This window comes from Erithacus rubecula (genome assembly GCF_903797595.1).
Source record: "Erithacus rubecula genome assembly, chromosome: 1".
In the NCBI taxonomy this organism is placed as follows: domain Eukaryota; kingdom Metazoa; phylum Chordata; class Aves; order Passeriformes; family Muscicapidae; genus Erithacus; species Erithacus rubecula.
In genome coordinates, this window is record NC_136658.1 from 70,755,523 (window position 1) to 70,769,514 (window position 13,992).

Consider the following 13,992-nt stretch of genomic DNA (forward strand, 5'->3'; position numbering starts at 1 on the left):
CATGACCTTTGCAAGTCACAGAGCAGCAGGGAGCAGGACAGGGATATAGCTGGAGAAGGAAAGGTATCCCTAGGTGAGGGGTATGTCCAAGTCATCTAAACTGAGCAAGAACTGACATTATTTTGAGTTAGACATTGGCAACAGCTGTGAAGGGTAACAACTGCAGCACAGTTTTAAAACCAGTGCTTTGCTGTAGACAAATCACAACCTATTCTTGCATGTTACATTAAACCCCACAGGTCAGTGTAAATATTTTTAGCACCATTACAGGTCAGGAAAGACATTTATGACATGCAGTGTACCTAGTGCAGAATCTGTAAGAGGGAGATAGTTCTGCTTGTGCAATTCCAGCAACATGTACACACCTCCATAAAATCACCTGATTTTAAAAGATTACAAATCTTAAACTGGAGTTGAGTTTGTAAAATTAGGTCGCTGATTTGGTTCTGCTCAGACCATCATGTGATCTATGTGTTTTTCATCATTTATTTAAATGACCCTTTAACAATCTCTTGTTTTCCATCTGCTGGACAGTCTCAGTAAGAATCTATTTGTTTCATCATAAGTTTCCGGCTGTACTCATAGGCAAGGAACAGTGCTCCATTGGCCACAAATGCACGGATCATAGTTGGTGTTAGTCCAGAATACAAGGCAAGCACACCTGGAAATGAAACCAGAGCCAGTTAAAGTGACTGCCTGCATCAACTACTGTGCTCTTACCTGTGAAGGATACTGAAGCAATGCTTCTGCTTAAAGGAGCATGAACACAAAGAGCTGAACTGGTATAGCTACTGATTGCAGTGGTACTGGATATTGATATGGGAGTATCTAGTGTTGTAACAGGAGTTTAGCCATGTAAGGGTTTATGCTAGATGCTTATGTCAGGTATGACAATGGTCAGCTGAGATTACTTGACAGTGGCTGTACCACAGCTGGCAAGGGGCCAGCATGTTAGAGCTGTGCCCCTAGTCAGACTCCAGTTCTGATGAGTATCTTTCCTAGCAATGGGGCCAGGATTCATATCTGCTGCCTTGTATATTCTTAGACCCTCTTCCAAAGCACCTGACACAGGCCTTTTCCAGAGAGGAGATCTGAGGTAAATGCCTCAAGTTGCCAGGCTGGATAGGGCTGTTTGATAAGTCAATCCTCAGCCACATTAACTTCTAGAGGTGAAGAAAACTTCTGCGTGGAACCTACCTAGTTCCTTCAGTTTTCATGTATAGGTTTGGTCACAGGTAATAGAGCCCATTTCTTTATCTGCTTTTAATGCATGGTAAGCTTCTGTTAGGTTTAAGTGAATCATCTCCTGAACCAAGAGGCAGGTAGTAGGTCTCAGTTTCTAGATTCCAAGCTTTCCACACTACATGAAGTAGATATTTGTTTGCTAGAAACAGTTATTGTCTGTCTCTAACACATTATCACTGGACTTGGTTTCCAAAGTGATTTTCGGTGTTGGAGAGTAACAGTTTCAGTCTGCAGCCCTATAGATTCAGTTGATCTGCTTGCATACTTACCTTCAGTTCTCACAACAGTTACAAATGTTCCCATAAAGCCTGCCTGTTTTCCAGCCATTGAAAGGACCTGAATTCTGGATTTGACACAATCCACGGGATACACAGCAATCCACAGACAGCTGCCTCCAAAACCTCCGCTTAGTAACAAAGGAATGGGTCCTAAAAGTTAAGAAATACGTTTTTATACACAACAGTATTCATGAGCACAAATACAACATTATTTCATCTATAGAATTCAAAGGGAACAGAGGAATCTGCTTATGACAAAAGAGCAGTTGCTGTTCACTCACTAACCTTTAAGTTAATGTCAAGTCACTGGTAAATTGCAAGTCTTAACTAGAAACTCAAAGATTATAAAGAGTGCTTCTTAGATTATTGGCCATGCTAAAAAACTGTAACTCAGAATTTGACTGTATTAACTGAATTAACTTTTTAAACACTTGTAATCACTTTCTAAGGTTAATTTTGAAATGGTTTAGAGTAATGTCATACGGTGTTACTAATCACATCTACAGAGATTTATTTGGTACAGTAGAGTCATTTTGTGATCAATCATTTCTTTCATGATGCACCCTAATGTTGTATTTCAGATCATATATTTGTAAATGTTTTGTTACAAGTCCAAAATGCATAAAGCTGAAATCCTGACTCCAAGCAAGACAAAGTATTGCTAGTTCAGTCTTTTAACTGGAGACAGGCAATCTTTATTCTGGCATCACCATGCTTTTTAATTTCTAATTTTCAATCTCAGTGTTCTCTTACTATCCTTGTAACTACATCTAACAGCAACATACAGTTCAGCATATACCTGAACACACTGTTCAAGCAAATGCAGCTAAATACTTCAAAATCACTCTGAATGGCAGCTGTAATGAAATAGTTCAGAGTTGTGTTACACTATGGGGTCAGATATTTCAGCAGTTTTGTAGTGGTAGCTCACTTTATTAATTCTCTATTTATTATACATCCTTCATTGGAAAATGGCCACTTCAGTAACTTATTACTATGTATACACAAGATGCAGCCCTCCCATATTTAGTATGCCTCATTTCCTTCATGTTGTATGTATATTTCAACATCATTAGTATATCTTCAGGGAAAATATACCCCCCCCCTTATGTCCCCTGTGACAGCATGCTAAAACCCACCTGTAAAAAAAGGCACCATACCTAATTCATCTTTTGATCTCCCAGAGGCAAAGAATGTCCGGCTCAGTTCATACCCTCCAAAGAAGAAGAAATAGCCTGGGACTTCCCGCAGCAAAGTGCTTGACAGGCCACGATAAAATCCAAGGGGCCCATCCTTTTGGATAACACCCTTCACTACTGACCAAACTGTACTGAGAGAGGTTCATCCAGTTAGTGATACACTTATAAGCCAGATAATAAGAGGCTACAGAACAATAGGCAACTGCAGCAAAAATTAATGGTGAGACTGATTGTGCAAACAATTGAATTCATGTAAGACTTAGAGCAAGATCCTGCTGGGAGCCCTTCACTGGCATCCAGCTTTACTATCACACAGAAGGTCTGCAGGCTGTGACCCTCCCAGCCACAGCTCCTCTCTGGTTAGCAGAGCACTATAAGTGTGACACTGGGCCAATACAGCATGTGAAGAAATAATACACTAGAAAGGGTTTCAGAGATATTGAGCAGGGTCTATACTTACGTGTGTCCCTGGATTATCTTTCCTGACAGCTGCATTTCGTGCATGGCCTGTAGCCGGCACTTCACCAGCTCTGTGGGACAGAGGACAAGGGTGGCAAAGGCAGAGGCAAAGGAGCCTGCAGCAGCATTCTGTAGATCACTGCAAGAAAGAAACTGCAGAAGGTATTTGGGAACTGACCTTTAGTGCAGTGGAGCCACCACACCAGCAAACAGCTTCCTGAACCTGTATCTACCATCAAGAAAAATTTACAGGCTTGGGGGAAAGATTCTTAAGGGCGAAGGTTAGTTACTTGAACCAGAGGGAAGAGAGACCTAGCTCAGCCCATTTTCTTATACAACTGAAAGACACCCTTTTTGACACCTAAGAGGTATATTGCAACCTCTACCCTTTTTACTATACTTCTGTGATTGCAGCAGAATAAAAGCCAAGAAGAGAAGATTTGATTGCATTTATGAAGATTTTGATAGACTTGTTTTACTGGGCAACTTTTGGTTACTAATTACTTCCTCAAAAAGAATAGGAACAATTATCACGTCATATATCAGGATTTTAAAATTCACCTTACCAGTATTAATAAAGACTTTCAGTGAAAAATGCTAGGAGACTGAAAGCAGGCACAATAGATGACTGTAATCTTTATATGGATGTGCTGCTATGAATGCAACCATGTGAATCAGAGACAGCACAAACACAAACCACACCACCAAACAAGACAGCACTGTCATCTGCAGTGACTCAATGTTCCAAAACTGGATCTTATTTTGTGGTGATTTTACACATACCACAGATTCTGGGTTGTTAAACTGCCAGGACTCAAAAGGCTGGTACTCGAGGGCAACACTTCTTTATGATGCATTTTAGACAGGTTCCTACAGACACTGGTGTTTTGGACAGCAGCTGCATAATAGCATAGAAGTGGAGCTTCTCCCTCAGAACCTGGGGAGTCAGCACAGCTGAGGCTGATATTATTTGCAGCACAGAAATTCTTTCCATGCGAGGGAGGTGCTTGCCTCGTGCCCAGCAAGCCTTGTACCTTGTTTGATACATCTGTAGCATCAGAGACTAAAGATGTAACTTTTCACCTTGAAGAATCACAAAATTCAAGTTGCGACATAAAGCAAAGCTCATGACATTCAGATATGGTGGTAATGAGAACTTTCAAAGTGTGAGAAATCAGTAACTGCCTGTGGAGCAGCAAATGGAATTTAGCACTTCTCTTTCCATTTTGTTTTCTCACTTTAGACTTCAACAGGAAATGGAATCTGTTGGTTGAACTAAGCATATGTTAAAAGATAAACAGAATTTAGCATTTCTCTCTTAATTTCTTTTCTTTGTGACTTATGCATCAGTGACATGTATTCTTTTAACTGAAAAATGTTTTATAGTTTGTCCTTTTTTGAAGGTGTAACAGTACAGTAACAATGGGTGGGGATGTCCTGAACAGACCACATGTTCTCATCAGAGCCCTGCTGAAGACCATGTCAATACAATTCTCCCTTACATTTACCTCATAAGGTTCCCCCACAATGATCCAGATGAAGAAAATAAGGAAACAACACCAAGGGACAACTTTTCAAGTAAACTTAAATTCTTTAATGTTTTGTCCTAGAACAGCTCTGCAGTCACACTATTTGACCTTGAATCAACAAGGCATTAAAGAGCCATCTTGGATCTGAAAAGCACCATTACCTGACCAAGGAAAGAATTGTCAGATGCCAAAGGTTCTTGCTATTGCTGCATACATTCCCATTCTGTATCCAGCTCCAAAGACAGAGTAGTACACCTTTGTACTGTTTCAAATTTTCCTGCACTAACTTCCCTACATCCAGCATGACCATGGTGCCTCAACCATGTGAGATGATCCTAGGACCTCTGCATATCTGTGGTCTACCTCCTAGGATGATCACCAAAGACAGTGAAGAAGTGAAACATACTGCTGGTAGGCCTACCTGCTACATTTTTAATGGGTAGGAAAAGGTAAAGGGTTTGTAGGGAGAGCAAGCTTTTGAACCTGAAATAAAAACATTTTTAAAAGCCAGACAATACTAGAAAAGTGCCCTTCCCCCTTAACATGCTTCCTTGTAAGAAGAGCCACTACCTCCTTTGCAAAATCAGAACAACCTAGATATTAAGGTAATACTTTCAGGTGTTGAAATGCTCATTCCTATTGGTAAAAACATTGCAAGTTTTGAATACTCCACTTAAGCTGTCATCATCTAAACCAGCCAGCTGCAGTGACTGGTTAGTAGACAGCTCTGTTATGTTGGACACTATATTGTCACACTAAGGCCTATATTCCAAAATTCACTGCACTGTAAACCATCAGAGGAGAGCCTGGGACCTCACTTACACCCTGACAGTACAGTATTGGCAAAGAGCAATTGCATGAAATTTTATGTACTTCTTTATTTTAAAATACAAACCAGATATTTATTACTAACCTGAGCTTTGTTTTTCTGTCTACTCCAACAATTCTTCTCACAATTTGTTGGCAAAATCCATAGCACATGAACAGAACGGAGTTCTCTGCAATGTTGGCTACCAGTGCTGGTGTGGTTCCCTTGTAGAAGCCTCGAAATCCCACTTGCTTATAGGTTTTGACAAAACAGTCAACAAGTCCTTTGTACATGTTGGGGAATGTCTGCATCTTCACCTTTGCAGTGTCAAAGGGCTGGCCAGTCACCACACAGGCTGTCCCACCTAGGCAAGGAGTGGAAATTAACAGAGTGGCTGAAGTTATCATTACTAAAACACCTATGCTGGAGCACCAGTATTAGGAATATCACACAGAAAGCAAAGATTAATTAATTCCCTTTAAGAAAAGACAAGTGCACTGATTTTAGCACAATGGCATCAATTGTCACTGGTGAATTTAGCTACCTTAAGAAAAAAAATCAGGCAAAAGGAGCAGTAACAGCACGATTCTCATTTAACATTTCTTTATCTTATGAAAAGCAAGCATCTAAAATGAATCAGCTCACTTTTATAAACTTCTACTGAATTAGAGGTATTGTTCTGCAATCAAGTCACTTGTGTCAATGAGTTAAATAACATTTTCCTTTGCCCAGTAATGCAGTGGTTCAGAAGGCATCTCTGATTTTACATTCCAATAATAACAAAAAAACTCAGCCCAGATTAGTAATCAAGTGATTCTTCCAGTAAAAGAGGAACACTGCTGAGTGCTAATCTGCTGATTATACATAACAAATTAAACACTACTTATCATACATAACAAATTGATAACCAAAGACTCAAACCCTTTACTTCAAAACTCCAGGTGGCTCTTAAGCACATTTCTTTCCAGAGACTGGAAGAAAGTGTTAAGTATAAGCTGGAAAAGGGCAAAAGGGCAAAGTTTCTCAACATGTTATCTTTTCCAAACTGAACTGCAAGGTCAATACCCTGAAAACTTGTGTGATATTTCCATCAATGTCATCAATAACCATTTTGCTCACAGCCTAGTGTTCTTCTACAATATCAACTCAATTTTGTAGTCTGCAGAATGAGCTGATGTTACACTTTTTCAATATGAAACAGTGTACAGTGATAGCAATCTATTAGAAGCAGATACCTGACAGGAAGCACATGATAGGTGTACCTTATATAGGGTTCATGGTTTTGTTCTTTAGCAAGAGAGGAGAACTGTACTAAAACAGAAGCTGATCTTTAACTGAAGCACAATTGATATGCACGTACCTTAAATTATCTGTAAATGCAGATAGCAAAGTAACTGAAATGGAAACAAATTTGTGCATCCAATTAAGATCAGTTATTTGAAGTGGGCAGAAGAGTAAGTGTTTGTTTAACTAGTGTTATTTGCAATCCATTTTAGTCTTTGCAAACACATTTGTATAACATTGTTCTTGCTTCTCTGCAAAGAGATACTTCAGGCCTTTAAGGGAAACTCAGGATCTAGCTGCCAAATGGATGGATCATTAAAAGCTTCAGAGCAAATCATGCAAGAAACCACAAAGATTTTCCTGCTCTGGAAGGATAACCAAGGAGAAAAGTAGCTGGCTCAGACCAGTAATACCCATGTAAGCTTAAAATGAAAAGCAGAGTTGGGAAGGCTCAGCCAATGTTATTTACAGTGAAGTCAAGTAGATAGTAATCAACAGAACAAATGCTAGGTTCCTGTAATAAAATAATGGCTGTTGGAAGATGTCTGGGGAAACCAGGAAGGGATCTTGGAAATGTAAAGCTGAAAAATTGGGAGTTGACATAACTGGCTCTTCCAAAAAGGCTGTTATTGGAGTTAGCTCAAAAAGCCTAGTAAACTGCAGCAATGAACTTTGTAAGCCTCAAGATAAAGAGTCCTAGTTATTATCTGAAATATTAAGAAAAAAAAAAAATTATTACAGCCAGCAGTAAAGAGTCATAAAACACCCAACCAACCTACAAAATTAAAACAAACTAGAAACCCAACAAGCCAAATCTGTTTGAGCATTCAGACAAGTGTGGTCCTAATAATAACACAGGGGTGGGGAAAAGTCCTACTGAATCAAAGGGATTAGAGGTTGCTTAGATCCTAAGCAAAGGACTATTACCACACACAGCCAAATTACTTATTTATTCTTGTCCAGAATTTGCTTGCCTCAGTATGTCATTACTTATCAGGTAGACTGTATCTGGAGAGGAAGGTAAAACCAGGATATGTGTTTTCAGGAGGGACAAGCTGCTTGCTTACTTAGTTTTATTTTCTAAGAAGTGCAGAGATTGCCACACCAGACTTGTGCTGTTTCCCCTTGCTTTCTCACTGCACTGTTAACCTCCACTCTGACAAATTACCTCAAATAGCTGCAATTGAATGCATTTAACACCATTAATACTGTCAATATTCACAGCATGAACATTGTCATAAAAGGACTGACTATAATATTTATTGTGTGGGAAAGAAAAAAGATCACTAAAATTGCCTAAACTAGTTGAAAAGTAAATTAGACAAATCTTCCACCTTTTCCATATAACCAGTTAGCTTGGAAGTGTCAAAAAGACCCTTTTTCCCTAGCAGGGTTCAAAATTGCATCTTTGAGCCACTGACATTACCAACATGGCAATATCAGTGAGATATCATTTCCACACAACTGGTCCAGAAAAATTTTACAGCACAGACTAGACTGAAGTGGAAGCTGCAAAAATTCATCATCAGTTCTACTACTGAGCTTCAGAGGTTTTAGAGATTCAGGATGTTGTCTGAGCTAGAAACCCTTCAGATAGCCCCTTGTCCCTTGCAGTTAGGGGCAGTTCCTGTGACAAAAGCAGCACCTCAATCACTCACATGCTGACTTCCTTGCAAAACTCTGCTTATACTCTGATTCTTAAACTCGTGTAAGCACAGCTTAAACCTCCTTATAGAAAATGATTAGTTTCAGTGAGGTGTTATGTCTCCTTCACTGTGTGGCAGGGGTTTCGCCAGGGAGGAGCAATACTGATACAGTTACAACACTGGCTGAGGTCACTGCTTCTCCTCGTATCCTTCAAATACAGAAGGTGAGGCTTTTCATAGCAACTGGAATCTGCTTTTATATTTGTCAAAGGCATTAAAACTGTCTCTTGGAAGTTTTGTGCAATTACCTGCAGCACCTGCTGTGAGGTCAATGGCAGCCTGAACAGCAGAGTTGATCCTCATGCTTCACGCTTGTTTATCAGTTATTTCAGAGCAAAGTCTCCCGTTTTCTGGTAGGTATGGAGATACTTGTCTCCTGAGGGAAGAGAAAGATGAAACATACACAATTTACAATAACTTGACAGGTGAAAGCATTACAGGAATACCTTCAGATCCACTCTTCCAGTCAGAGACAGAAAACGGTTGTGCTCAGGAATGAGACTTAGCATATTTGTATTTTGACCAATTTTGCTGCATTAGGCAGGTCTCCTGTAGTATCACTGCCTAGCTTCATCTTATTTGGGCGTTCCACCTTCTTATCTCCCTGGATCTCTCAAATGAAAGCAAAAGAGTACATCCAGGGAACAGTGCTGAGGGCTACTTTTATATTGATTATAGAGGCATAGTCTTCCTTCAGGTGTCTAAGGCTGGAATATTTCATGCTTGTCTCAGCTCCTCACTTATAAAGCAAAACAGAATCTGCTCTCCTCATGGTGAAGAGCAGCTGAGAAAACTCTACCCATGATGATACAGGTACATTGGGCTTTCAGAAGAGGAGTATAAAGGGAATGAACATGAACATCTTGAAGTGTGTCTGGCTGTCATGTTTTTAGTACAAGTCCCCCCCCCCAGAATATTATAAATAATAATTACACCTCATCTCTCAGGAAGGCAGCTGGAAAGCAGAAATACAAAAGTGATACTTTGAAATGTTCAAATTAATTCAGTTCTCAAGTTTTGCAGCAAGATACTTTCAATGGGCAAGCAGTTTAAACAAGCTTATTTATCTGGGGTAAAATAACTCAGCCGAAGAGCTCCCACTGTTTCAGAACTGTGTGAGACACTTCTCTGGCAGTGCTGTCAAAAAGCTGCATGAGTCTTAAAACCCACACAAATACACATGTGAATTATGCTTCACTGGCTTATAAGCCTGTCTTCAAGCACAGTACATCAGTAAACAACAATTTTCACTCCCCTACGTACTGTAATGCTTCTTTTGAAGCCTGTTACCTCCCATAATATATTTTGGCATAATATGAATGGGAAACACAATTCCCAGTAGGTTATGTTGAACGAATCATAAGAAGACACATTGTATATACCACATCCTTTGTACCAGAAACATAGATGCTTGAGTACAACCAAGGCTTTGAGAAAGCCTGTCTCTTAACAGACTTATTATTATTGAACATGAAAAAACACCACTGGGCCAAATACTGCAAATACTGTCACTCGGTGACTTTACCCATACAATCCATTACATAAATCTAAATGACTTTAAAACAAAATAAAGCATTGCTCTTGCAATAAATGGCACTAACCCAATTTCACAATTGTGGCTTCAGATTTGAACTGTTTTGTTACTGACAGCACTGCACACTATGTGTTACTTAAAAACAGAGGCTCCAAGGCCTTGTTAATTACACTTTGTTATCCTGTATATCTCCTTAGGGTTCACACTGCACTCCGAGTGTTGCTCCTCATTTAGGGAAGAAGAAAACAAATTGAGACAGGCTTTGAATGAAAGGAATTACTAGAGAGCAACAATTGCCTGTGTTCAGTAAAATGTACACTGCATTCATCACACTGAGTGCTTATCGACTTGTGCCAGTCCCCAAAGGGAGCACATGCCAGATTACCCACTGAAAACTTGGCAGCAGAAGGAAAAAAGTACATGCCTATAAAAATATGGACCTTTTAAGAGACAAGGAAGCTTAGTTGTCCAATCCATATCAACACAGTGCCACTTTCAGAAGATTTAAGTCTTAGTCAAAACTGAATTAGTATTTTGTAAGTACATACCTTTTTTTTTTTCTGTTTGTAATAATACTGCTATGTTAAAAGTTGCATGTAGGTCGAACGAGGCAGCAACTGCTCTGTAACTTCCAAAGCAAATCCAAACTCAAACCTGGAAATACAGAAGCATTAGTTAGTGTAACAGGTCCTGCAGAGTCCTCTGCAAGCAGATGTTATTTCAGCCCCAGATGCTTCTCGCTGCCGATGCCCTCTCCAAAGGCTGAGATGCCCGCAGGAGACAGCGCTGCCCCTTGCAGGAGCCCGCGTGGGCAGGCCGTAGCCCCGCTTCCCAAGGTCACAGCGGGCCGGCCCCGCGGCGGCGGCGGGGCAGGGCAGCTCCGGGGCAGGGCAGTGCGGGGCTCACCGCGGGCTGTCACACGTGCTGCCGTGGGAGCGCACCGCCGCTGCCGGGCCGCACCGCCGGCTCCAGCCTTCCCTAGGCAGGGAGGCTCCGGGCTCCCGTTCCGTTGGCAGCAGGAAGCCCCGGCCTGCGCTCGGCGAGCAGAGCCCGCCCGACCCCGGCCCGGCGCCTCTCCGGGCGGCCGCGCTCGCAGCTGCCCGCGGGGCCGCGCACCGCCGAGCCCGCGCCCGCCGCGCATCCCGGGCCCGGCGCCATCCCGAGCCGCGGGAGCGCTCCGGGCCGGCCGCCGCCACCGCCGCTCGCCGGCGGGAGGGCGAGCCCGCTGTCCCCCGAGCCCCCACTCACCGCAGCCGCCGCCCGCCCGAGCCGCCCCGCCGCCTGTGCCCCGAAATAGGCGGCGATGGAGGCGGCGCGGTCCCGCCGCGGCCCCGGGGAAGGCGCGGGCCGGGCAGGCGGCGGGGGGGCGGCGGGGCTGGGCTCTGCTTGAGCTGGGGCTGGCTGTGTTTCAGCTTACTGAGCGGGATGCAGCCGAATGCATTCATTACACCCCCCCCCTCTTTTTTTTTCCTTTTTTTAATTTCTTGTGGATTTTTTTTAGATGTATGTTTGTTTATTTTTCTTCTAGTTGGGTGGTTTTGTTGTTGCGGTATTTTTTGTTTTTAAAGGATTTGTTTAGGAAGTGTACACCCTGAAATAGAAACAGTTTATGTATCGAGAGGAACTCCCGAGAGCCCCGAGACACTGTCCTAAGCTGTCACTTTCTTAATCTTCTGTCTGGGACTTTGAGGTGGCATACAGTGGCTCTGAAGTGCTTGCAATAAGGCTCACCAGGAACAATGCCTGGTTGAAAGCAGTAGGACACTGTACAGTCTGTGGCAAGGTGAATGAACAGCAGCCATAATGTGTGTCAGTGATCAGTCATATTTGAGTTAGTCCTCCAGACCAGGAAGTGTTTTTGGGAAGCACTGTATGCCCTGTAATCCCTGTTGTGCTGCACATGTGTTTGCATGGGTTGAGACATGCAGACCTACATATTTTGTCTTAGATCCATGGTGTTTTCCACCAAATAAAACTAATGGCTCTTGCTTTCACTGCTCAAACCAAGGAAAAAATAGCATAAACAAAATTATAAACTTAAATATATCTTTTTTTCCCCATCACTTTTAATTAATTACAAAGTTCAGATTTTAATTTTATATGTATTTTTTAACATATTGGTTGTAAGGGAGGTTAAAGACCATCTAGTTCCAAACCCCTTGCCATGGGCAGGGACACCCTTCACCAGACTGAGTTTCTCAATTTCATCCAACCCACCCTTGAACACTGCCAGGGAGGGGACACACACAGCTTTCCTGGGCAACCTGTGCCAGTGCCTCACAACCCTCACAGTAAAGAATTTCTAACAACTAACCTACTCTCACTTTGGAGCTGGGATCCAGCTCTCTTGTTGGCTCCCTTCAGGTACTAGGAGGCTGCATTTTGGTCACTCTGAAGCCTTCTCTTTTCCAGGCTGAAGAATCCCAATTCTTTCAGCCTTTCCTTGTAGGGGAGATACTCTAGCCCTTTAATCAACTTTGTGTTCCTCCTCTGAATTTGCTCCAATAAATCTGTGTACTTCCTGTGCTTATAACCCCAGAACTAGATGCCTTACTCCAGGTGCAGCAATTGTTAAGGAACAACAGCCTAGGTTATAGATGGTTTTAGAAATTGAATTGTCACTTCATTAATGTAAAAAAATTGCTGAGTCTGTTGTAGTTAATGATTTTGATTTGATTGTGCATCCCAGATAATCCACAATACTTAGAGATTACTGTTTCATTGCCAAGAATTTTGGCCTGTATGGTGACTTCTTATTTAGCAGGACTGCAGCACTGTTGGAAGAACCAGCTGGTGAATGCCATCTAAACTCCTAATGCAGTGAAGCTTGTGATTAAGATGCCATTAAACCACAGGCTGCCTGCCATAACTAACTGTTTGCTGGTTGAAACATCAGACCTTGAGCATTTCAGTGTGCTGCTTCATAGCCACATTCCTCGGGCAGACCACCAGGCCTGATCTGCTCTTATCTGGTCCCTGTAGAAAAGATGGAGACGGTGACTGCACTGGAAATGTTGCCTGGGAGCTTTTGTAGCCCTGGAATGCAGCACTTCCACGGAAATATCGCCACCATGTGGCTCTTTCTGCTGCCTGCACCCGTGGCTGCTCAGCTGAGCTGCACTTTCTGTCCATGCACCGTGCGGGTGGCGAGTTTTTGTTTTAAAGGAGAATTTATTTAGGAATTGCATACCCTGAACTAACAGCGCTTGGTACGTGTAGGGAGACCGTGGAATAACTGCCATAACCCCCATCCTAAAATGGAATATCAATCTGTTTGGAGTTTAACCTCAAGCTTCCCCTCAAAGGATTTAGGCATGGCAGAAATAGGGCATGTGTGCAGAGACATTAAATTGTGAGAGCTTTGTAGGAATGTGGAAGTGCATCCTGGCACTCAGCGGGTCTGGCTTGGGGTATGTGTGATTGGCTTTGGAACACTATGTGACAGAGTGGCACAACTCCTCATCAGCAGAGCATTTTGGCAGTGGAGGGATGGGTAACCTCTGGGGGATGCCATGGAAACTTGTCTGATGCGGGAGATGAAAGGATTCCTTGCATGGTGTGTTTCTGTCCATTCTGCAGGATACCGGCAGTCCAAGGCTATCTCTTGGCCCTACATCATCTCCAGCCAAACACGGGCAAACCCTTTGCTCCCTGTAAGGCAGTTTGCATTTCCTAATTCGTATGAAAACCCTCATTGTCCAGGAGGATGGATGCCATTTCCTGGCAAACATGTTTCAGAAAGATGTGAGCCTTAACCTCTTGAACGGAGGAGCCCCGAGATGGACACAGCACCCCAGATGTGGCCTCGGCAGGGCTGAGCAGCGCAGGATCGCTTCCCTGGGCCCGCCGGCAGCGCTCTGCTGTCACCGGAGCGGCAAAGCTGCCCGGGCTGTGCTGAGCGGGGCGGCCCTGCCGGCAGCAGCGGGGCGGAGCGGGCGGAACGCTGCTGC

At 42.8% G+C, this 13,992-nt stretch overlaps 1 protein-coding gene across 1 annotated transcript; it reads right to left on the minus strand.

The window, feature by feature from the left end:
• Positions 1 to 461: 461 nt before the first annotated feature.
• SLC25A15 (solute carrier family 25 member 15) lies at positions 462 to 8,884 on the minus strand. Its single transcript, XM_079315335.1, has 6 exons — positions 8,757 to 8,884; positions 5,624 to 5,882; positions 3,183 to 3,320; positions 2,684 to 2,853; positions 1,515 to 1,673; positions 462 to 661 (listed from the first exon to the last, which is right to left on the minus strand). Exons 1-6 carry the CDS (start codon positions 8,809 to 8,811, stop codon positions 537 to 539), a joined length of 906 nt encoding a protein of 301 aa, XP_079171461.1. The 5' UTR covers positions 8,812 to 8,884; the 3' UTR covers positions 462 to 536.
• Between the last annotated feature and the right edge of the window lie 5,108 nt (positions 8,885 to 13,992).

Coding starts and splice junctions, on each gene's coding strand:
- SLC25A15 (XM_079315335.1), bottom strand. CDS start 8,811: ATGAGGATCAACTCTGCTGTTCAGGCTGCCATTGACCTCACAGCAGGT. Junction 5,883..8,756: donor CCTCACAGCAGGTGCTGCAG/GTAATTGCACAA, acceptor CTCCTTGCCTAG/GTGGGACAGCCTGTGTGGTG. Junction 662..1,514: donor AACTGTTGTGAGAACTGAAG/GTAAGTATGCAA, acceptor TTTCATTTCCAG/GTGTGCTTGCCTTGTATTCT.